The 23,352-nt window shown below is 37.8% G+C and overlaps 2 protein-coding genes across 5 annotated transcripts; both read left to right on the forward strand.

The window, feature by feature from the left end:
* The first annotated feature begins 737 nt into the window (after positions 1-737).
* Positions 738-15,279, forward strand: si:ch211-154o6.3 (uncharacterized protein LOC563854 homolog). Of its 2 annotated transcripts, XR_010896683.1 has the most exons (14): positions 738-1,044; positions 1,309-1,424; positions 1,743-1,894; positions 2,080-2,203; positions 2,332-2,453; positions 2,807-2,893; positions 4,796-4,885; positions 4,992-5,080; positions 5,568-5,796; positions 9,048-9,170; positions 9,257-9,422; positions 13,333-13,418; positions 13,680-13,986; positions 14,889-15,279. XR_010896683.1 is itself a non-coding variant. In XM_067404235.1 (13 exons), the coding sequence occupies exons 1-13, from the start codon at positions 955-957 to the stop codon at positions 13,763-13,765; spliced, it is 1,560 nt and encodes a 519-aa protein (XP_067260336.1). In that variant the 5' UTR covers positions 738-954; the 3' UTR covers positions 13,766-14,020. The 2 variants fall into 2 exon arrangements, 1 of the variants encoding a protein (XP_067260336.1); XM_067404235.1 differs by lacking the exon at positions 14,889-15,279 and having other exon boundaries at positions 13,680-14,020.
* pianp (PILR alpha associated neural protein) lies at positions 14,189-23,256 on the forward strand. 3 transcript variants are annotated; one of them, XM_067404248.1, is made up of 5 exons: positions 14,189-14,941; positions 15,159-15,514; positions 16,672-16,750; positions 18,830-18,949; positions 21,121-23,256. In XM_067404248.1, the coding sequence occupies exons 1-5, from the start codon at positions 14,931-14,933 to the stop codon at positions 21,140-21,142; spliced, it is 588 nt and encodes a 195-aa protein (XP_067260349.1). In that variant the 5' UTR covers positions 14,189-14,930; the 3' UTR covers positions 21,143-23,256. The 3 variants fall into 3 exon arrangements, with proteins under 3 accessions (XP_067260349.1, XP_067260357.1, XP_067260352.1); XM_067404256.1 differs by having other exon boundaries at positions 15,245-15,514; XM_067404251.1 differs by lacking the exon at positions 21,121-23,256 and having other exon boundaries at positions 18,830-19,074.
* The last annotated feature ends 96 nt before the right edge of the window (positions 23,257-23,352 follow it).

Below are 23,352 nucleotides of genomic sequence, written 5' to 3' on the forward strand. Positions count from 1 at the left end.
AAATTCATCTTTTCATTTAATTAAATGAAAAGACATTTAAGACTGTGGATGTCCGTAGTCCTAATCCTTAATTAAGGATTCAAATACAAGGCCGTAAGGTCATAAAATAAACAATGAAAATACATAAAGAAAGAGGAAAAGAAAGGAATCAGGTATAATAAACAATGAAAATACATAAAGAGGAAAAGAAGGGAATAAGGTATAATAAACAATGAAAATACATAAAGAGGAAAAGAAAGGAATGAGGTATAATAAACAATGAAAATACATAAAGAAAGAGGAAAAGAAAGGAATGAGGTATAATAAACAATGAAAATACATAAAGAAAGAGGAAAAGAAAGGAATAAGGTATAATAAACAATGAAAATACATAAAGAAAGAGGAAAAGAAAGGAATAAGGTATGTTTACTTTATGTATGTTTATTTTTATGACCTTACTTTGTTCATTATATGCTGTGTGAATGTGATACCTTAGTTACTGATACTGTTAGTTATCGTTTTTCTTTGTAAAAAAAATATCATTTTTTAAATTTCTTAATTTCACGTTTCCAATCTGACGTACAACATATTTGCTCAGAGATAATGAATGTAATTTATATTAATGATACTCTACACTAGCAGCAGGTAAGTTAAAGTAAATGTATTTCCTCAAATCCACGCGATGTCGCCAGAGAGATTCAGACATGTTTCCTTTAGATGAGGTCACAGTTTAACACTGTTGATTTCCGGCTGATGAGGTCTGTGTACACGTCTGCATACAGTATCCGTGAGTGTAGTCTGGAGCAGAGCAATAACAATTCCGTTAACTCTTCAATACAGTATCCAGCGTGGATTCAGTACATATAAAAACATCGATAAAAGCATGCACGTCTAACAAAGCGCTTACAGACTAGACGAGGAATCCCTGCAGTTTGAATTACAACGGCACTGGGCTTGTGTTTACACTCAGTTCAGATGGGGGAGGTGAGGAAACTCCAAAAGAAGTTAAGGCAAATTGAGAACTTGGAAATCAAAATCTCCCTCAGTCCCGAGGAAAAAATAAAGGTACAGAATTATCACAATCTTCTTCACTCACATGAAATATTTGTATGTTCCTATACTGGACTCAAAACAGTACAGAATATGTGCTCATATAATCTTAAATACAGATGGAGGTCTGAACTGCCCTTTTCCCACATAAAAAGATCACTCAGGAATGATTTACACATAATTTCAAGGATAACTAATGCATTCAGCTAAACCATAATCTAGATTTTGTCTTTTATGATTATCACGCGCAAGAAATCTCTAATCTTTTACTCTTTGTAGGTCTCAAAGAAGGCGGAGCTTCGCTCCAGATTGGCTGAGCTTCTGCTGCAGCATTCTGGCCCCCAGCAAACTCAAGGGATTGTGGGAAAAAAGGAGGATAAAATGAAAAGACAAGTGTAAGAATGAGCGACTAGGTAGGGAAGGAGAGAGCGAGACGGTCTGGGCGCGTGAGATTAAACTCTAGCTCTCTGCCAGTGGCTAGTCCTCCGCTCTCTGGCATCTAGGCAATATTGATTCATCATATTTCTTTAAAAAGTCTATGTCTGAACTCCCACACCCAGGCTTTCTGTCTCACACATTGTTATTTAATAATATAGGTGTTACAACAAAGGTATAACAAGACAAGCATCATTTGTTTAACACCTTTGGACAGGCGTGAGAATATTTCACAGTGACACTGTTATGTGCTTGTTAATGTTTATTTTTCATGATAGCGAGGAGGTCACAGAGCCACATGTTGCCCGTCCCCCTGCGCTAAAAATTGCACGAGAGGAGAGACGAGAGAATGAAGGAAGCGATGGAAGGCAGACAGATGGCAGAGGAGAAACGCATCTCCCCGTCAGCCCCAGTGTAGAGGAACAAGAAGGTCAAATTAGTGCACTAATCACACACACAATTACAGTTACTCGCACAGATGTTGATTACAAGCCTGCTTGTCTTTCACAGGAAGTTCTGCCTTATGGCTGTCTCACACGATGATATAACAGATGGTTGGTTAGAGAAAAACATGACCTCAGCTTATACAAAACTGTTTGTCTGTATACATTGCAGATGCCGAATTCAAAACACGCAAACAAACTTGGGAAAAGTCCAAGTTTCGCCTCAGAACTCTGGAGGGTCACAGTGACATCATCACCTGTGTGGTCGCCGTCGACAATCTTGTGATTTCTGGCAGGTACTGGAACCAATAATTAGGAAGATTAAAAAAAACACAACAGTTTTTGACTAACTGACTGTGAAATTGCTGATGTATCCATTAATGCCTCTCTCTGCGTCTCTCTTCTTTTCACCTACCATTTTAAGTCGAGATACAACAGTTAAAGTGTGGCATGTTCCCACGGCAACGGAGCAGCGCAATTTGGGAGGTCACAGCGGTGGAGTCACCTGTCTCAGTGCACCACCTCCAGAGTACTGCAGAAGATTGGGTACACACACACAAACACACACACAGACTCACTCTCTCTCAAGCCCGGGAAAGTAAAGAATAATTGATCCTGTTGTTGCCGGGGCCAGCCGGTTGATACAGATGTACCCGTGATTGTTCACTCATCCTTTATGCACTCTCTCTTTTCTCCCACCTCTTTTGTTCCAGCTACTTATGCCCTCCTTCCCATCTGTCCCTTTTGCTCTCCATCACTTCCTGTCTTGCTGTTTTGACAGTGCATTTGTTCTTCATGTCCTTTGTCCTTCGTTCTCACTTTTCTCATGTCCTGCAGTCACTCTTTTTTTTCTCATTCGTTGTCCCGCTCTCTCATTCTCTTGATCTGTTTTTCTGCAGCACGTGAATTCGACTTGGCTGACAAGGAAAGATTTGTTCTAAGTGGTTCCACAGACTGTTGTGTGAAAATTTGGGCTTTGAGCTCGGGTGAGTCTCACACACACACACACACACACACACACACACACACACACACACACACACACACACACACACACACACACACACACACACACACACACACACACACACACACACACACACAAACTGTGTCCTCCCTCAGCAAACATTCTGAATGTACTATTTTTAGTGATACTGATCTGTCATCATATACTTTAAGTGAAGCTTCAGAATTGAATTGAAAATGTCTTTAATATTCCAAGATAGTGAATTTCATTTTTAATAAATACAAGATAGTGAATTGAACTTTAGGAAGATATAGAATTTATAGAAGTTATCACATAAGAATATATAATGATGCTTCAGAAATAATTCTGATATGCTGATCTGATGTTAAGGATACAAAAAACAAACAAACAAACAAAACAGTAATATTGTGAAATATCATTACATGTTTTCTATTGGAATATATTTTAAAATGTTATTTATTCCTGTAATTTAAAACATTTCTGATTATTATCAATGTTGAAAAAAGTGTATTTTTTTTTTTTTTTTAGGATTCTTTGATGAATAGAAAGTTCAAAAGAACAGATTTTATTTGAAATAGAATATTTTGTAACATTATAAATGTCTTTACTGTCACTTTTGATCAATTTAATGCATCCTTGCTGAATGAAAGTAATAATTTCTTTAATTTCTATCCCAAAAAAATAAGAAAAAAAATCATACTTTTGAACGGAGGTAGCATTAAATGTTACAAAATCTTTTTATTTCAGATAAATGCTGTTCTTTTGAACTTTCTATTCATCAAAGAGTCCTGGAGAAAATTGTACACAACATTGATAACAATCAGAAATGTTTTAAATTACAGGAATAAATAACATTTTAAAATATATTCCAATAGAAAACATATATTTCACAAAAGATATTTCACAATATTATTGTTTTTTTGTGTGTGTGTGTGTATTTTCATTATCAAATAAATGCAGCCTTGGTGAGCATAAGAGACTTCTTTCAAAAACATTAAAAATCTTACAGATCCCAAACATTTGAACAACAGTGTATATGTGGCAGTGGCAGTAAAGATGTTACAAAATGGAAGATTTACATTGAAAAAAAAATCTGTTCTTTTGAACTTTCTATTCATCAAAGAATTATGAAAAAAAACTTGGTTTCCACAAAAAAAAAAAAGTATTAAAGAGCAAAACAGATTTTTAAGCAAATAAATGCAGCCTTGGTGAGCATGGTGACAGAGACTTCTTTCAAAAACCATCTCATTGACTAGTACGGAGAATCCTAGTATGGAGACTATACATTTTTCTAATATAATCATGTTTAATATTACAGTTACTACTACAACTGTGGTTATAGCTGAATTACATAATATATCCAGATTTTGAAGTGAGTTATATTTTCATAAAACTTTTTGAAAAGAATATGGTGTGGCGTTTGATGTAAAATGACCCAACGGATGAGAAAAAAATCTGTTCTATCAGGAAAAGAAAAGTCATAATTAGTCTAAATTATTAAAGTAATTCGTTCTGTTTTGGTTCAAAACTTGCCGGACTAATCCATTTCCTTTCTTGTATGAATGTGCTAAATGAATTGTAGTTCAGTAAATCTCGCCTCCTTTTATTCCAAATGAAATTCCAATTCAGCAACCTGTGATGTGTGAGCAATGTGATTCAAATTCACACTCATGAATCAAAGCAGTTTTTAAAATTACAGTAGATGTTCTGTTGTAGTGGTTGCAGTGTGTTGAAAGTCCATTATCTGAATCTCAAGAATCAAGTCATTATATAACTGGTGGAGAGGGTACTCGTTCTTTTTTTGGACACAGCAGTTTTTTTCAACACCTGCCGAAGAGGATAAATTAAACTCAAGTGTGTTTGGGGTTTGCATCACATGTTGATTTTGTTACTCCTGCAGGTCAGTGTATTAAATCCATCTACACCTTCAATGCAGTCACAAGCCTGTGCTTCATTCCTGAGGGACACGGTTTCATTGTTACTGGTTCAGGTAGGTATCTGTGTGTGTATGTGTGTGTGAGGGTGAGTTGACCATGCCTTGCATCAGTCTCGACATATCAGGTGCGTCTGAAGCTGTGTTATTGATCTTACACTAGATGCTGGGAAGCTGCAGGTGTGGAGCTGGAGCTCGCAGGAGAACTGTCTGTCAGCGAACGCACACCTGGACGCAGTCACCACACTACAGGTGGGCGAGCGCCATGGCAACAGAACTGTGCTGGCATCTAGAACTTTCTCAGTCTGCCCTTTAGAGCAGCACATGTTTAAAAAAAAAAAGATTGTGCCTCCGCTCAGAGCTGAAGAGCTGAAGGATTCCTGTAGAGGAATCCCTTGAGAGCACGTTTGCTTCTCTGGCGATCTTAAAGTTCACGGAAATGTACAAGCTATTAAATGCCAACATTTAAACACTTTTCTTCTGCAATCTCTGTCTTACTTAGTGATTAATGGATACAAAGAAGAGTATGAAATAGAACTGGGCAGAACAATATATCATCAGGAAATCAGATACAGAATAGAAGTAAATAAATCATGTAGCAATTGTGAGGGTGAGATAAGAAACAGAATACTGTTGAATCAAACAGCGGTGACTCTTTTCCATATTTAATACTGTTAGTTGGCACGAGTTGTCATGGAAACACAGTGGCATTTACCCTCTATTCTCTCTCTCTCCACAGTCACAGGGTCCTCTGCTGTTCAGTGGCTCCGCCGAGGGATGTGTGTGTGTGTGGGAGGTGTCCGATGATGGGCTGGAGCCCCTCCGCAGGCTGCACCTCTGGGGGCCAGAAGTCACAGGGTGTGGAGGGGATGACGGGGTGAACGGGAGGCTGATTCTGAGCCCCCGCGGTGACCGTGTGTTTCTCTCGTGTGGGAGGGCCAGTATACGAATCCTAAATTGGAGAACGGGTATTATATTCATTCATCTATGGAACCTTAATATTGATATTAATTAGGATTATGGTAACACTTTACAATAAGGTTCATTGGTTAACATTAGTTAACATGAACTAATAATGAACTGCGCTTATACAGCATTTATTAATCTTTGTTAAAGCTGCTGTCCATAACTTTTTTTGGTTAAAAATTATCCAAAATCAATTTTTGAGCATGTACCTTAGCCCTATTCACAACGGTAAGCTTGTAATAATGTTTTATAATTTAGGTGGTACTGGTGGGTTTTCGCGGGAAATTCTCATACGTCCTGAAAAGTGAAGCTGCGGGCTCTTTGATCGCCCCTCTAGAGGCTGGATGCTGTACAGGTCATAAACCCCGCCCTCTCAATGCAGACGAATGAGACTTAAGTTAAAACATAAAAATAAATTATGCTTCAAATAAAATTTTCTGAAAGATGGTTTTGGTCATTTAAGGTAGTTGTTATTACGCTGATTTATATTCAATTGTTTGTTTTTGTGATAAGTTTGATTTTAGCTAGCAATTTGGTGCTATAGAAACGGGGTGTGTCGTCGTGATTCACAGTTGATTGACAGCTTCTCTGAGGACTGTCGGGGCTTCGAAAGGAGATTGAAGATATATAACTAACTATTAATTTTTTTTTTATAGGTATAAAATAATAATTAGCAGGATAAAACTAATGATAGCCTACTCTAATTAATTCTAGAGCACTGTCGACAGCAATCGATCTCTTGTAACGTTAGTTTAACCCTTTATTTAAAATGTCAGGACCGTTTCTGACGATTTAGAGTTGTTTCTAGTGGCATATTATATTAAGTTTATCTACTGAATTTGCTGTTTAAAAAATATGATTGCTCTAGAAACAGAATAGCCTATTATTTTATAGGTAGAATTTTAAATTGTGTATAATTTATATAGCCTATTTAAAATATATATCAATGATGACGCAGTCGTCTGGGCGGAAATTTGATACTGTGCCTCCGCCTCCGGGCTCCACTGACATGCCCAGGCTCCAAACTTTTTTTTTTTTTTTTGACGTTTTTGAGTAACATGTCAGCGCCCATCGGTGTCCGTTTTGGCTTCAGTTCAATACAATGGAAGGAAGCGGCGTCGCGGCGTCCATTTTTTTTTACAGTCTACGGTCACATCTGTATACATAAAGGAGTCCTAGCTAGTAGGCTATATCGCGTGTGAGGTGGATCATTTATAGCCTTTTTTCTCACAGCAGCTGCAATACTGAAACTTAGCATTTTGATGGCAGATTGTATGGTATGACAAATTAACTTTAGTGATTAGACTGTACACAAACTGAAATCTACAGGTAATGCTAACACACACCAAATACACATAGTCACGCAATGCAGATGTTGTTAACATTAACAATTTGAGAACAATATAACAATAATAATAATTTGCATGGTTTGACGTGATCTGAGCTAAGCGATCTTTAGATTTAATCACCATTGCCAATTTATTGTAATGCTTTATTTTCTCAGTTGGTCAGAACAAAAGTGGCAGACATGTTACTTACTTGTTCAGATGACATTCTCCTGTGAAAATTCTTATTTTGGTCATACTTCCAAGACTACAGTCTGTGATTCCGAAGTACAGTATCCAGACCGATGTGGTGACTGACAGCAAACATTAGATTCATCCACGCTGAGGAGCCGTGCCGATGCAGAACCCACTTAAAGATAATAATTCCGCAAACAACTGTAATTGCAGGTTTCAAACAGAGATGGCGACAAAGAGGCAAAATTACGGACTGCAGCTTTAATGTTAATTTCATCATTTACTAATACATTACTAAAATCTTGTTAACATTAGTTAATACACTGTGAACTAACATGAACATACAATGAACAATTGTATTTTCATTAACTAACATTAACGCAGATTAGTAAATACAGTAACAAATGTATTGCTTATGGTTAGTTCATGTTAGTTAATACATTAACTAATGTTTAACTAATGAACCTTATTGTAAAGTGTTACCAGGATTATATTTATTAATTATTATAACGTAGGATAGTTTTGGGTCTGTATGATTTTTATCAATCAAAAATACAGCAAAAACCGTAATATTGTGAAATATTATTACAATTTAAAATGTTTCCTTTTATAATATATTTTAAAATATAATTTATTTCTGTGATGATAAAGCTGAATTTTCAGCATCATAACTCCTTCAGAAATCATTCTAATATGCTGATTAAGAAACATTTCTTATTATGATCAATGTTGAAAACAGTGCGCCTTAATATTTTTGTGGAAACTGTGATACATTTTTTCAGGATTCTTTGAGAATTAGAAATTATTTTTTCTTGAATTTATTACATTAAAATAAATCACAGCTAATCTCATATCAATATTTGATAAAAGCAGCCCTCAGTTGAAGATATTCAAGATTTTAAAGACATTACATAAATGCGTGCAGATGAATAGTCCCACATTTCTTTTTTAAATTAATCACACCAAATAAATATGTTAAATCGACAGCCTAATACGCCTATGTCAACATAATCCTATGATCTGCCGTCAACACCATTATTTAGTCAACATCTCATTTTATAAAGCACATCTCATGGATATGCTGGATTCTGTAGCAATAAATATTTTACAACCCCCATTGGACCTTCATTTGTTCTTTGACTCAGGGCTATTTAACAGATTTATTAATGGAATACATCTTGACTGAGTCTATTCGCTCAGAGCTGCTAATATCATCTGTGTTAAAATCCCAGTGGCTCAGAGAACACAGGCTAGAGAGGGGGCTGTTCACCCCAGGGCAGCCGAAGACGTGAAAACATCCGGTGCCTTCTCGTTTCAATCCCGTTTTCTCACAGGATATTTGTGCTGATGGCCATAATCTCAAAAAAACTAACAACCTGTAAATAATTACATCAGATAAATCAGAGTTACTGGTAGGGGCACACTATATGATGCAATGCTCAAATGGAGACTGCTGAGCTTCATAATGACACCAGTTCATCAAACAACTCGTATCTGGAGCTCTCAAATAAATAATGACCTTCTTACAGACAGAAAAAACATTTGTATTAACGGCATTAAAACACACAGCAAAGTCGGCAGCTGTAGGAAAGGAGAGGAGTAGGAAAGGAATCTATAAATAGACAGATTATGTGAGTTTAATTACTTTTTCTCTGGTTTATTTGTGTTACAGTGAATGAATGTTATAAAGATGTAACTAACGATGCTTGTTTGCGCTCTCCAATCATTTGCAGGCGTGATGACTAGACTAACCAATCACAGCAGTACTGCGGGTGTCACAGATTGTGTAAATCAGATACCCGGTCTTTTGATTGGCTCTTGTTTTGACCTCGCTAATGGAGAGAGCAAGATTAACCGTGAGAAATTTTAACATTCATTTAAATTTAACACCCCTGAAAACTGCAAGACAATTTAATCACTCACACTTTCTTTTTTCTTTCAGTGTTCTCACTTCCCCAGTGCAGGTACCTGGTTTCTCTCACCTCTTCAGATCTTCCCAGAATTCTTTGCTTTGCTGCGTGGCTAACAGCAAGCGGGGACCATCGTTGGGTCACAGGGGGTCGTGAACTCATTGTTTGGGAGCAGCTTTCAGGAAGTTTTAAAAAGAGGTGTGTTTTTTTTTTTAAGATATAAGGGTGCCTTTTGAGTATCTCAAACCCACTTTGTATAACAGACATACTTCACAACCCCATTTTCTAGCCCTTCACAAACTACTTAATGTAATTTATTACAGTATATATCAATTCATAGACATTCACTGACACACAGTTACTAATATAAGACACTGCTCAATGTTTCATTTAGTCAGTGTATCAATATGTACATCAGTAATGAGATACTGGCTGGAATATAGTATCTTTGGGATGCTTATTAATGAGAAGTCTGCAAAATGCTCCAGGCACTTGACAATGACACATCGAGCTCACATCGAGCACTGGATGCTGAGCTGATGATCACTTTGTGGAAAAAAAATATTGATTTCTTTGTAACTACATTTCTAGAGTTTAGAGATATGGTTCTAAACTGTTGGGTTACAGGGAAAACGATGCTGAATGCAAATAATCAAATGCAACTAGCCATATAATTCTGCATATTTAGATCAGCAAAAATAGACTTCTCATGTTTTTAAAAGGAGGAGAAAATGCTTTGTTGTTGATGTCAAAGTCTTTGCGTCTAATATTTTGGCACTTAATCTGTCATTTGGATGCTAGCCAAATTAGGCAGATGCCAACATTTCATGGCAATGTTAATATCAATGTTTAATTTCAAGGACATTTTTGTTTAGTCTTGTGCACACTGCTGGCAAAAACATCTTAAAGTGTCAGGAAAGTACCCTGTTTTAGCACTGGTTTGTCTGTCTTGAGCTGGTCTTAGAGGGGTTTTAGGTATTTTTCAGCTGGTCAGGCTGGGAGAATCACTGGGTGCCCAGCTAAACAACAGCTTGGTTAGGCTGAGAGACCAGATTAAATCTCCACACTGTAAAACTCAATAAGTTCAGAATACTCAAAACATTTGAGGAAACTTATTAAAACGTTTAAGTAAACGAACTCATTTTTTTAAGTTAGTAGAACTTAAAGGGGGGGCATCACACACACTTTCTGCCAATCTCATGTTAATCTTGAGTACATATAGAGTAGCAATGCATCCTTCATATTTCCAAAAAGTCTTTAGTTTGATCATATTTATAAAAGCTAGATACGCAAAACCGAGTCTTTCCTAAAAAAGCCGAGATCCTGGAGGCGTGCCTGCCGTCGGTTCCGTGGGCGGAGCTAAAGAGTCACGAGCGCGCGCAGCTTTTGCGTAAAGATCATCTGCTAGCTGCAACATCATTATAAATAAAAAGGGAACAAAAATGTTTGTGTTGTTTACATTATATTCACTTGCACGCCGATTGCCAACAAAACACAGTGTCACATAATGGCACAGAGACAAGAAGGTAAGATCCAAATGCAGCTTTAATGGGGTAATCCAAAAACGTAATCCAAAAACAGGCAAGGGTCAAAATCCACAGAACAGTCTATAGAAAAACAAGAAAAACACAAAAAGAAGCCGGTGACCGTAAATGAAACCACTATAACAAAAGCAGAAACAAACCAGGTATAAATAGACAGACACTAATGAACAAACACAAAACAGCTGAGTGCAATGACAGGATAATGAGTCCGGGAAGTGGGTTATGGGAAATGTAGTCTGCAGTAGTGAGGCAATAGTCTGGGTTGGAGTGCCCTCCGGTGGCTAACTAGGGCACTCCAACTGGTGATCATGACACACAGACATCCGATGCAGCTTTACTCACCACCCGCGATCTACAAATCCAGCGCCGAACTGGGACTTGTTTACAAAGCATTCGTCACCGAAATCCCAGGAACAAACAAACATATATGCACAACTCTCTTGCTGCCCGGAAAAACAAACTTCGTCCACTGTTCCCTTAATGCTGGGTTCTTGGGAATCTGAAAAAGGTAATCTTTCCCTCACAACCACCTTTGGTGACAGGAGCTGCATCTCATTTCGGAGGCTGCGTCCTTCGGAGATCACATTTGAAGGCTGCATACGCCATAACCGTACTAAAATTCACTGATATTCATTGTGAGGTGTAAAATACTGTAATTTCTTTCTTACCTTGCAATCTAATGGTTATTTTTCTTAAATGAGACGATGTATGCAGCCTTCAAAGGGTGCAGCCCCTGAATTGGGACACAGCCATTGTTGAAAAATCTCTCAGCTTCCGTATCCCAAATGAAGCGCGTTGATGGGCATGTTCTTGCTCTTGTTCAGGGTAATGTGTGTGTGTGTGTGTGTGTGTGTGTGTGTGTGTGTGCACGCTTTTCAAGTGCCTATACAAGGAATTCCGCACTCTTTTGATGTTATACAGGCCATACTCGAAAAAAATTCTCCAAAACCCGTATCGAAGCCGGAATTAGTATATTTGGCACAGAAATACTCTGTCATATGTCTAAGTTGTGTTTTGAACCTTTGGCTATGTTTAGCATGAGAATGCAACACTTTATCAGTGTAAATAAGTCAGAATGCATGAAATGGCATTACACCCCCCCTTTAAAATTTTTGTGACAAGTGGGGTGGGGCCGAGAGCTGTGGAAGCGGAGCAAGGTCAGTGTTGTGCACAGGTGTCTCTCATTAACAGTCACGTCACCGGCATCCATTCGCACCTACAGTTCTCAGCCTCGCCCCACTCATCATAATGTTAATTACATACAGTTCATTTACATAATCATCGCATTCAGATCTTGTTAAATGTTAGATAGCAAATAAAGCATGCTATTATAACTATCAAAGAGACTATCATTATATATTGCATGTATATAATCAAACAACATACAGTATATGTGGTCTTAAAAGTTTTGCAGCCTATCCTCAACTTAACCACAGGCTCTACTCTGCAGCACAATGGTAACCCTACAAAACTAACATAACAGAACCCCCTGTAAATTCTGACATAACACAACAATAAACACTAACTTATGTCTCCCAATGTTAATCTTGTGCAAAAACACATAAAATAACACTTAATTTCAACAATTATTTATACAGCAGAGCATGCTGGGAATTAGAATTCTGTTGCAACTTAACTCAGTCATATTAAGTTCAGCTTACTACAATGACATTCTATTAAGTACAATGAACTTTTATTATTATTTGAGTGAAATAATCTTTTACAGTGCATCTAAGACAAGCTTAGACTAGTTTAAGCTGTTTAAGGTGTTTTTTATTCCAACAGAGTGATAAACAGTTTTGACATTGTGTTGGGTCACCTCTCAATGTCCAATTTAAAATCCAAAACCAAAGTCAAACACTGTGCGTCCAGTATTTTGGTGCTTAATCTGTCACTTGGAAGCTAGCCAAATTAAGCAGATGCTAATATTTCATGGTAATATTAATGTCAGCATTTAATTTCAAGGACATGTGTGTTTACATTTGTACACACTGCTGACAAAAACATTTTAAATCAACCTAATTTCATTTTCTGTTCTTAGCTGGTCTCCCCACCTGGTCAGGCAGGTCTGTTTGCTGGTTTTAGACTGGTTTTGGGCACTTTTCAGCTGGTTAAGTTGGGATTCCAGTTGTTCGGCAAAATGATATAGATGATATCCAGTCATTTAAATAGCAATTTCCACAACTGGGAGTATCACGTACAAAATTTCCGACATAGATTTCGCTCATGCTCAAGTTGGTTTCATGAATTCATTATGTTGACCATCACCTGCTTAGACCTTTTTGTGCCCACAAAATGTCTTTGAAATATTGCTAATGTGACACCTTAAGCCAGATATGAATAATATTTTTATGTTGAGCTGCCTCTGCCTAACTCTTAATGATGTACTTGCTACTTCAAAAGCAGTTTGTATAATGAAGTCATTTCAAACCCATTGACAGCGCGCTGTTGCCAGCAGAGCTGCTTTGCTTTTTGCTTCGGGCTGAGTTAAACATCCTTCTGTCCTTGTAAACAGTGTGACCTAAGTGCCCTGCACTGACGGTCTTCTATTGTTTTTCCTCTAGAGGCGATGTCACAGTGAGACGAGACAGCCGATTGGAAGATTGTCTTTTGGAATCCGACAGAGACTCAGAAGATGACAAAAGCGAGGGTAAGAACTGAACCTGTGTCGACAACCAAATATTTAAAAAATATTTTAACAATTTGTTAAACATCTTTTTTTTATAGTCAAAGTATTCCATTCCAAAAGGAATCTGCAATAATTCAATAATAAATCTTTTCAAGCACTTTATGGACTTAGAATTTAGAATGTTTTGGAATAATTGAGTTAACAGCATTCCAAAAGTGATGCTATTAAACATATAGAATTTATTTCGACAGCCCTAATGAAAATAACTTTTTTCTCCTGCAGACGATGATGAAGACTCCATAACCCAGGATGCATCTGAAACAGAGGAACCCGCAAGTTCTTCATGGCTGCGTTGTGTACTTCAGTGAGCAAGAGGAGGGGTGAATGAAAAAAGAGAGTGACAAAGGGGAAGGAGATGGAAGGAGGGCTACAAAGAATGTGAACTGGAAAGGAGGAGCGAGAGAAGGCAAGGTCAAGGGATGACGGTGGAGTGCAAGAAATCATGCGAAGGGACTGAAGTGGAACAGATTGCCTGACTGGCAGAAGGGAAGAAACAGAAGGAAGAAAGAAACAACAGACTGTTTTCTATGTAAACGTTGATCCAATAAAACCTACCACGTTATGTCTGTGTGCATGTGAGAGTATTTATCATCGCTGCCACTTCTGCCTATAAATATATATAGCGTTGTTCATCATGTAGGGCTCCCGTCCAACGCTACATTAATGTATATTGATTTTCCTGCCGCTGCCTCTTTGCATTTGTCCTTTCTGAATAGTTTTTATTTACTTCAACTGGTCTTCAGAATATTAATAAGGCGCTTCTTTCATTCCATCCGGCTATTTTCGCCTTCAAAATTCATTTATTTTCTTCTCGCTGCCTATTTAATTTGAGCCAGTTAAGATGCGTAATTAGTATTTCAATCTTTCCTCCAATCCTCTCCTCCTCCCTCCCTCCTGTAGCTCTCTCTCTCTCTCCCTCTTCCGCACTCTATTTCTCACTCGCACAAATTCTACATGTCTCTGTCGCTACGGCAACCAATGCTTTTCCCCACTTCCAGGCGCTCAGCCTCTCTCCCACTCCCTTCTTCAGTGGCATGAGGTAGGCATGTGAGTCGATATCTGTCTTGAGAGTGTGAATCTGCATGTTTTCAAGTGTGTGTAGGTGCATTTATGAGTGCTGCCTGGAAGTGAGAGTGTGCTGTAAATTTGGATGCAGATGTTGAGTTTTGTTTGATGGCTCCGAATGAGGCTTAACCTAGGGAACGCATCCACAGGTGTCTTTGCTCGCGTTTGTGAGTGCTTTTCTGTTGATCTTGTGCTACGGTTGGTTCTTGATGAATGCGATCAGCTTTGTTCTGAATGTGTGTTTTTATTTGTGTTGTCTACAGCCATCTGTTTATGGTCTTTTAGTCAGTGTCAAGACTGAAAACCTCCCCCTTCCAGCTCTTCTTCTCTTCTCATCCTTCTCTCTTTATGTCATTCTCATTTAAGAGATGATCGGAGAAGCGAGGAGCCAGTGAACAGGCAGAAGCGATGGAGCGATGGTAAGCACCGAACAGACTGTTTTGGTTGCACTGTGCTCTCAGATCGGACCAATTAGTTTCCTGCAGCCCGTTGGGTTGCATCAGCTTCTGCTTTAAGTCTCTTTCCATCTGTGCACGGTTCACGCCTCTCAGTTCATGTGTTTTTTTCCGATCTCTAGCTTTTCCTTTTCAATCCCTCCTTCCGTCTTTTCGTTGCTTTGTCTCTCCTTCCCCCCAGCTCCATCTCTCCCCACATTGGATTCATTCCCCTTTGGAGCTTCCTGCTGGTCACTGTAATTTTTTGCACTGCCACCGGTGACACAGATGACAGAAAGTGGGAGGAGTTGGGAGAAATGCAGATGCCAGTCACGGCGCAGGCCAGCACCACTCCGCTCTGGGCCGTGGACTGGGGTCCCACGCAGCCCCTGGAGGACGAAACCCATCATGTCCTGTCCAGCCTGGAGACGGAGAGTCTGAGGGTGACCACATCTGAGGACTGGACGCATCACCGGAGTGCGCCTACCAATCAAACGCAACGCCCAACTATGGGAGAGAGGGATAAGATAGAGACAGAGGAACCGGACACCAAGGAAGGTTGGTATCCGTGAAATTAGTTCTTTATCTGAGAGCTGCATCGCCAACAGGGATCTGGGCTCATGCTGGCTCCTCAAAGTAGCAAATCTGCGCTTGAGGAGAGCTTAGATTCCTCTCCCATTGAGCAGAAGGCAGGCATAAATCCAATCAATACAATTTCACCTGATTATGACACTGCCCACTCTTTTCGCCCCCACATTCCTCTCCTGTAATGGCTTCTTGTTGCTTTCACTCAAATGTCTTTCCTCACGTTCTTCTACATCTCTCTTTTTATAGGGTCGTGGGACATTTTGGAAGTGAATTCGAAATGACTTTTGAAATTCTAGTTTAATTCTTGAATTTGAATTGAGGTAGCAAACAGGACAGAATTTAATTTAATGCATTTGGCGAATGTTTTCTTTAAAAGCGAGTTACAATGTATTGAGGGTGCATGTTATATTAGTTCATAGGAATTGAAGCCATGACCTTGACCTTTTGCACTCACCATGCGTTACTCTTTGAGGAGTGTATTGTTAACTGTAATTCAAATTAGAACGTAATATATTTCAGGAATATAATTCATACAACTGCCATTAGGTGTAGTTCATAAGTTCATAATATCATGCACACACTTTCGTATTAGATTATATCAATATTTGATGCTTGAAATTCAACCAATATAAATTCCATTAATAAAAATGTGTATTTTATTTAATATTTAATGTATCTATGTATTTATACACATAATGCATATAATATTAAATATATTTATTTAATTAAATGACATATAGAATATGATAATTGTATGTATGTATACGTTAAATGGTCCATTATGGAAGGGAGCTTTATTTGCCAGAATGGAAATTTATCCCAAAGACATGTCAAGAATATAACCAAATATTCAAATTTTGTGGGACCAAATGTAACTATTTAGGAATCTGTCACTAAAAATCCACATTTGTTGGCTCACGACTCTTTTTTTACCTATTTCTCAAGCTCATTTTTTTGCATTGCAATTCAGCATGTCCTCATCCATTCATTCCAATTCAGCAAGTATAATTCAGCATCACATGGGTTCAATTCAATTGAAATCCACTCGAATTGAAAGGGAGCCAATTCTTTTGTTGTACTGCTCACTCCGTATAATTGTTCTTTTCCTGTGCCATTTCTTTCTTCAGTGGACCCACAGTTTTATGTGACGGTAACAATATCATCTCTGCTGATTCTCTCTGCGGTCATCATCTCTGCTAAACTCTGGTGAGACGTTTCAACACTCCTCTGCTTGCACGGTTCTGTCATACATCCCCTGAGACAGCTTGCTCCCCTGTGTGTGTGAGTGACAGAACAGTCAGTGTGTCATAATGGGTTCACACAACAGATTTCCACAAACTTTCAGTGAAGGGTTCTGCTGTTCAGTAAGCGTTCCCTGCAGAACTGTTAAAAAATTTCATCTGTGGATATTCTAACTCTGCAGACACTAACAGTGTGGACACCTTACAGTGTTTTATTGTGCTGGTTTAATTAGAAATGTAGCCCGGAGTGTCGGGGGCCATCAGGCACAGGAATGCATTTGTACTTACTCGGACGGCAGCATTCAATCGCATAGATGATCATTAAAATGATAGAGAGAGCTAAGAAATGGCCCATATCATCCTGAGAGTAACTATAAACATAGGGTGACAAGTTATGAGTGTGATTTATTACTACCTGCCTTAGTTTATGCTAGAATGTTCCCTGAATGTTGCTGAATTCACTTCCATTGAAACGTGTCAAAAACTTTAGCAAAAACACTTCCACGGCAGTTTGTAACAATTTTATGTTTTGACAAATTGGTGGCTATCTGTATGAATTCATACATTTTTTTATGGTCTGCATAGGCCCAAAGTATGGTTTTTGCATACGCTAGGGAATGTGTCTGTTGTGTGATGTAAAGTTTGTCAAACAGCGTAGTGTGCATACTTGCATGTGTCCAGTTTTTCTAACTGCACAAAATTTTCAGATATTATGGGACTTATAACTTCTGGAGAGAAACAGTTCAGACATTATTGTACATTGGAGAACTTCTAGCATGTGTCAATTCTCTGTGAACGCTAACAAATGGAGTATTTTGAAAGGTTGTGTGTTTCACTATACCCAGATACCTTATATAGGCCTACAATGATAAAAAAAAAGATAAAACATATCGTTTTGCAATATCAAGCTGCATAATGTACTGTTTTCATACACTATCAGAGTGAAACGGCTTCTCAAACAAGAAAAAATGTAGGGGGGGGGGGGGGGGGCTTTATTTTGTCCATCTGAAATTGATAGGATTGTTGTTGTTTTGTCAATTTCACGTTCTGAACATTAAAAAATGGTTAATTTTTATTTTATGGTGATTTTAAAAATAACTAGGTGGATCCGAGATGGTGATGTTAGGGGTGGACTTGCCTAAAAAATTTTTTAATTGTTTCTGTACGAATTACAAAGAATGTAGAGTAAATCAGGTGGAACACTTTTTGCCATTGAGATGAATTGGAAAAAATGACAATCAACCTTGAATGTACAAAGAATACGAAATCGCCACCTCGTGAAATTGTTACGTTTTCTCCTCAGGTTTCTTCAACCAGGCACATACTTTCTTTACTCTGCGGTAAAGCAATGGTGCAGGTACTACAAATCAGACATTATGGGACTGTTCGAGAGCTTGTTTGTAAGACCAATAAAACGGTCACATCGCGAACTCCCGATAGGTGATGTTAATGTGAAGCCGCCGCTCACCTAGAAGATAAAACCGGCGTTCATCTGAGCGAGCCGAGGGCGATTTTATTACATACACAAGCTACATCTCCGCAATTAATCTCTGTATGCCTCACACTTGCCTTGACAGACACCCTCGCGCTCATTTAACAACCCCCAGCCCTCCGCCCGTCATCCCATCAGAGCAGAGGTGGAGCGAACTCACTCCTGAGTCACTGCAGATGAGTGCGTGTCGGTGTGGGGTATTAATATTACATGGGACGTCACACAGCAGTCAGCAACACTTTGTCTTCCTCATGGTTGCTGGACAAATATGATTTTAACTGAATATTTCAGCGTCTCTCTCTAATTCGCACGCTTTAATTTCCCCTGCTCTGTTATTTTCGCTGAAGGCAGTCTATTAAATTAAGCCAGTGAGTGAATGAACTTCCTGTCAGTGTCACCGAAGTGTTTGCCTTCTTTTCCTTTATACTCTTTAATCTTTCTTTTCACGCCTCTTTCTCAGTTTTTTCAGTGTCTACATTCTCGATTCGTTCACTGGCTGTCGTCCTAATCTCTCTCTCTCTCTCTCTCTCTCTCTCTCTGTCTTTAATTCAGTTACGACCGCAGTCTCTCCCAGCGTCCTCCACCTCTCTCCCTCGCCATCCCTCGTTCCATAGCTCAGGAGGACAGCAGGCAGACACTGCACAGCACTCCATCCTTCTCCGACAGAGAGAGGTAGCGTGCGTATGTCAGTAAGCCTGTGAGGCACGGTGCCAAGAATGGTACTTAGTGTGTGTGTGAAAGAGGAAAAGCAAGATTGGTAAACCAGACACTGTCAAAGGGGACAACATAAATAAAAATAGAACATGTTCCCAACAAACAAAGAACACAAGTAGTAGGGGCTATACTAAATTTTGTTCTTTTAAAGTAAAGATTTGTTCTTTTAAAGTCAAGATTTGTTCTTTTAAAGTCATGTCAAGGTGGTCTGTGGATCCTTGATAAAATGTCAAAGTTTCCAAAAAGTATTCTAGCACAGAAAAGTCTTGTTGAGACAAAGAAGGATTATGATAAATGTGTACGTATAGTGTATTATGAGTTAATATATTGTTACATAAAAAATAAATCGTTAAGATTAATATATCATAACATAAAATAAGTATTAGATTACATTTTTATTATTTAATGAACTCATTAAGTGGAAAATGTTAGTATATGAACTTTGTAGTTCCTGCATATTTTGCTGAAAATTAATAGATATACATTTTCATAAACTCCTTTGGTGAAAAACTAAGTAGAAAACAGGCCTAATTATTTGAAGTTGATGCGCTATTTTAGTTCCAACACATATATTGTTAGATATAAATAAATACACGCATATTTATTACATGCATTAAATAATTAATTAATATTACATTATTATTGTAATATTAATTAATTAATTTAGTGGAAAACATACCTGTTGATTTTTTATTTATTTATATGTGACCCTGGACCACAAAACTAAGGGTCAGTTTTTTTAAATTGAGATTTATGCATAATCTGAAAGCTTTCAATTGATGTATGGTTTGTTAGGATAGGACAATATTTGGTTGAGATACAACTAATACAACAAAAAAAATCTAAATATTGAGAAAATACCCTTTAAAGTTGTCCAAATAAAGTCCTTAGCAATGCATATCCACTCACAAAAACACATTTTTGATATATTTATGATAGGAAATGTACAAAATATCTTCATGGAACACAGTCTTTACTTAATATCCTAAGGTTTTTTGGCATAAAAGAAAAATCTATGACTAAATGACCCATATTTTGTATTGTTGGCTATTGCTACAAATATACCCATGTGACTTATGACGGCTTTTGTGGTCCACTCCAGGTCATTTTAATTCCCACCATTCATTCAAACTGAACTTTGATGTGGTTTAAACCTCATTATTTAATGACTGAAATACAAAGTTTGGAAACACCTTTGGCAAAGTGTGGTTTTGGACGATATCAGCATAAATCCTTATCATTTTTTGGTGCAAATACATTAAAGTAACTTGACATTATCATTGAAGACCTGCAATAATAATTTTTTTATTTTGATTACATAATAATGGCAATATATACATGTCAAAGTCAGACATGGCCCTTTGCCAGCTGTGATGCCTGGTTACTGGTTTAAACTGGGCCCAGGTGTGTAAAAGATTTTCGGGTCAGCACACCTTAACAGCTTCAACAATTGATTGCCAATTAAGTTTAGAATACAATGAACCAGTTAGAACCCAGTTTAGGTCAGATGGTAGTGATTTTGATGAATAGAAAATTGAAGTTTTTTTCTATGTTTAAACTGTTTATATAATAAAAATATGTTTTTTTTTTTTAGTTTGTGTAGTCCCTTATCAGTGCAAAATTATCACAAATTAAAAAGGATTCATGCCAATATTGTCCAAAACCCCACTTTTCTAGGGAGTTTCCAAACTTTTGGAGGGCAGTGTATATTTATATCTTTGTTTTGTTACAAACAATTATTTTGAAAATGTGCATTCAATGAAAATGTGTTCAATGAATTCAATTTAAAGGCTCTCAGCCTTTTAATTAAAGAGTGCAGATACCCTGTACGTATATGGCTGATTGTGTGAAAAGGAAGGTGTGTAAATAAGTGTGTGTTGTTAGATCAGGTAATGGCTTGCAATACAAAACAGCCAGTTAGGCATTGTTGTGGATGTTTTCTTCAATCGTTGTGAATATTTCAACAGGAGAGAAGCAGAGAGAGTAAGAGAGCGTGCCATCCATGAAATCAGACCCCTTCCTGCTCCTCTGTGCATTTCAGAATTAATCTCGCTCTCAATAATAGAGTGAGAAACCCTTATTAATTTAATTTGCCGTCTCTTTCTTCATCTTTTTTCCCCTTGCTGCAGGATACCAGTGGTCAATCTTTGAAGAGCTGACTGTTCTGAGCATGATAATCAAATCCCGTGGGCATGACACAGACTTTGGTGTGAAGTGAACTCGTGGGCAAGCCATCCGAATGTACATAAAATGCAGATTGACACATGTGGATATATGGATGAATACATCTGTTTGGAAACTCTGATGGAGACTGTGAGGTTTTGTGGTCCAATGGCTCTTCGTTTCTGGCTGTACCTCTTTCTTCCAGTGCCGTTTGTACAGTATTATACTTATACTCTCAACGCAGCCATTCACAAGGGCTTCGGGAATGCTATGTCCTCTACCATGAAAACAATCATTAGCTTCTGATCTTGGAATAAGCTGTGATGTATGTAGTCGTTAATTTAGTAACCGGCGTGACATGCTTGCAGTGGCCTATCTCTCATGCATACAAAGGTTACAGCTGCCTACCGCTGCCTTTATCACACTTTGTGTAGCATTTATTTGGGCTTAATAAATGACTGCAGTTATTTTGAAGAGTTAAATATAATTCACATCATCTGTTTATAGTGTTTTGTTTCAAATGGCTCTGTGTCTCATGGCAACAGTGACTGCAGTGACATCAGCTGATAAAAACAGATATCTGGAAACACCTCTGCAGTGTAACCTTATAATTTACACTAATTATCTGACGAACGTTTTCGTCATTCTGGCTCAGAATCTGTTGAGATGTTCGTGAAACCTAAGTAACTCTTTTCCAAGTGTGTTGTTGTATTTATTAGCATAATACTTCTAAATCATGGCCATATATCTCTTCTCGGGGGTGTCTGAGACCTTGATAGAGAGGTAATAATAAGAGAGGTAATTTTTGGTTAGCAGAGCGCTAACACACACCAAAATGCGAGATATTTCTGTGTTGAGTTTATGGAAAGCACAATTAAGGACATGTATGCAGACAAACTGAAAAACAAGCTTGGCACTTCCATGGCATATTTAGTTCGAAAAGCTTTTAAAAAAACATGCCACACAAGTTTGTTTGATGTCTCGCTACGCTAAGGACCCATGGCTAGCGAGGCAGCTTGGGGATTCTTATTTATATTTATGAACCGCAACTATCAATAGGCTTTGGGCTTTCAGATGGTAGAAACCTTTTTAAATCTGTACTGTAGTCTGTGTAAATTGCTACCGATTTTACGTCAGTATTTTGACATATTTGATGTATGAAAGAGGGTATTTGCTTTCTGTTCCAGAATGGAGCCAGACTTAGCCAGACAAATTTGCCAAAGCTCTGTGTGAATAGCTATCTGGCTAATGGCTAACATTATCCAATAGAGAGCATCAGACTTTTTCAGCGGCCTTGATTATTTGATTAAATGATTCATTTTTGTCATTAAGAATTATAAGCCATGAACCAAACCAACCAGCTATGAGGTGAATTACAGCATCACAAACTTTGATTTGAAGCTGAAATAAAAAATAAATAAATAAAATTGATAATTTGACAAAAAGACTATGAATTGGTACAAGACTGCATTCTTAATAGCTTTATTGAGGGAAAGAACTACAGTCCTATGAAACATTGCAAGATTTTCTTGTTGTGACTGATTAGGGAAATTTTCTGTACAGCATCATGGGTAATGTAGTTTTTCCACCATGCATTCAGGTATTAAACATGATTATAAAAAAAAAAAAAAAAATGTTTAAAGGGATAAGTTCACCCAAAAATAAAAAAAATTCTGTCAATAATTACTCACCCTCATGTCGTTCCAAACCCGTAAGACTTTCGTTCATATTCGGAACACAAATTAAGATATTTTTGATGAAATTTGAGAACTTTCTGTCCCTCCATGACATTTTGACGCTTCAGAAAGTTCTTAAACAGATCGTAAAACTGAGTGGTTTAGTCCAAATTTCCTGAAGAGACGCGACCTCTTTATATGATGAACAGATTAATTTAGGCTTTTATTTACATTGATCAGCGAACATAAACAGAAGCTCAATCGAACCTGCTTGACGCGTGAGAACAAATCTCTTGTGGAAGCTCATTGCTTGAGCTTCCGTTTACCACAGCTGATGTGAGTTGATGAACGTTTATATGTGAATAAAAGCCTGAATTCAATCTATTCATCATTAAAGCGAATCAAGTCTCTTCAGAAAATTTGGATTAATTCACTCAATTCATATGGATTAATTTTACGATCACTTTATGAACTTTTTGAAGCATCAAAGTGTCAGTCGCGTAGCTGCCTGTGGAGCGACAG

This window comes from Chanodichthys erythropterus, chromosome 2 (assembly GCF_024489055.1).
Source record: "Chanodichthys erythropterus isolate Z2021 chromosome 2, ASM2448905v1, whole genome shotgun sequence".
In the NCBI taxonomy this organism is placed as follows: domain Eukaryota; kingdom Metazoa; phylum Chordata; class Actinopteri; order Cypriniformes; family Xenocyprididae; genus Chanodichthys; species Chanodichthys erythropterus.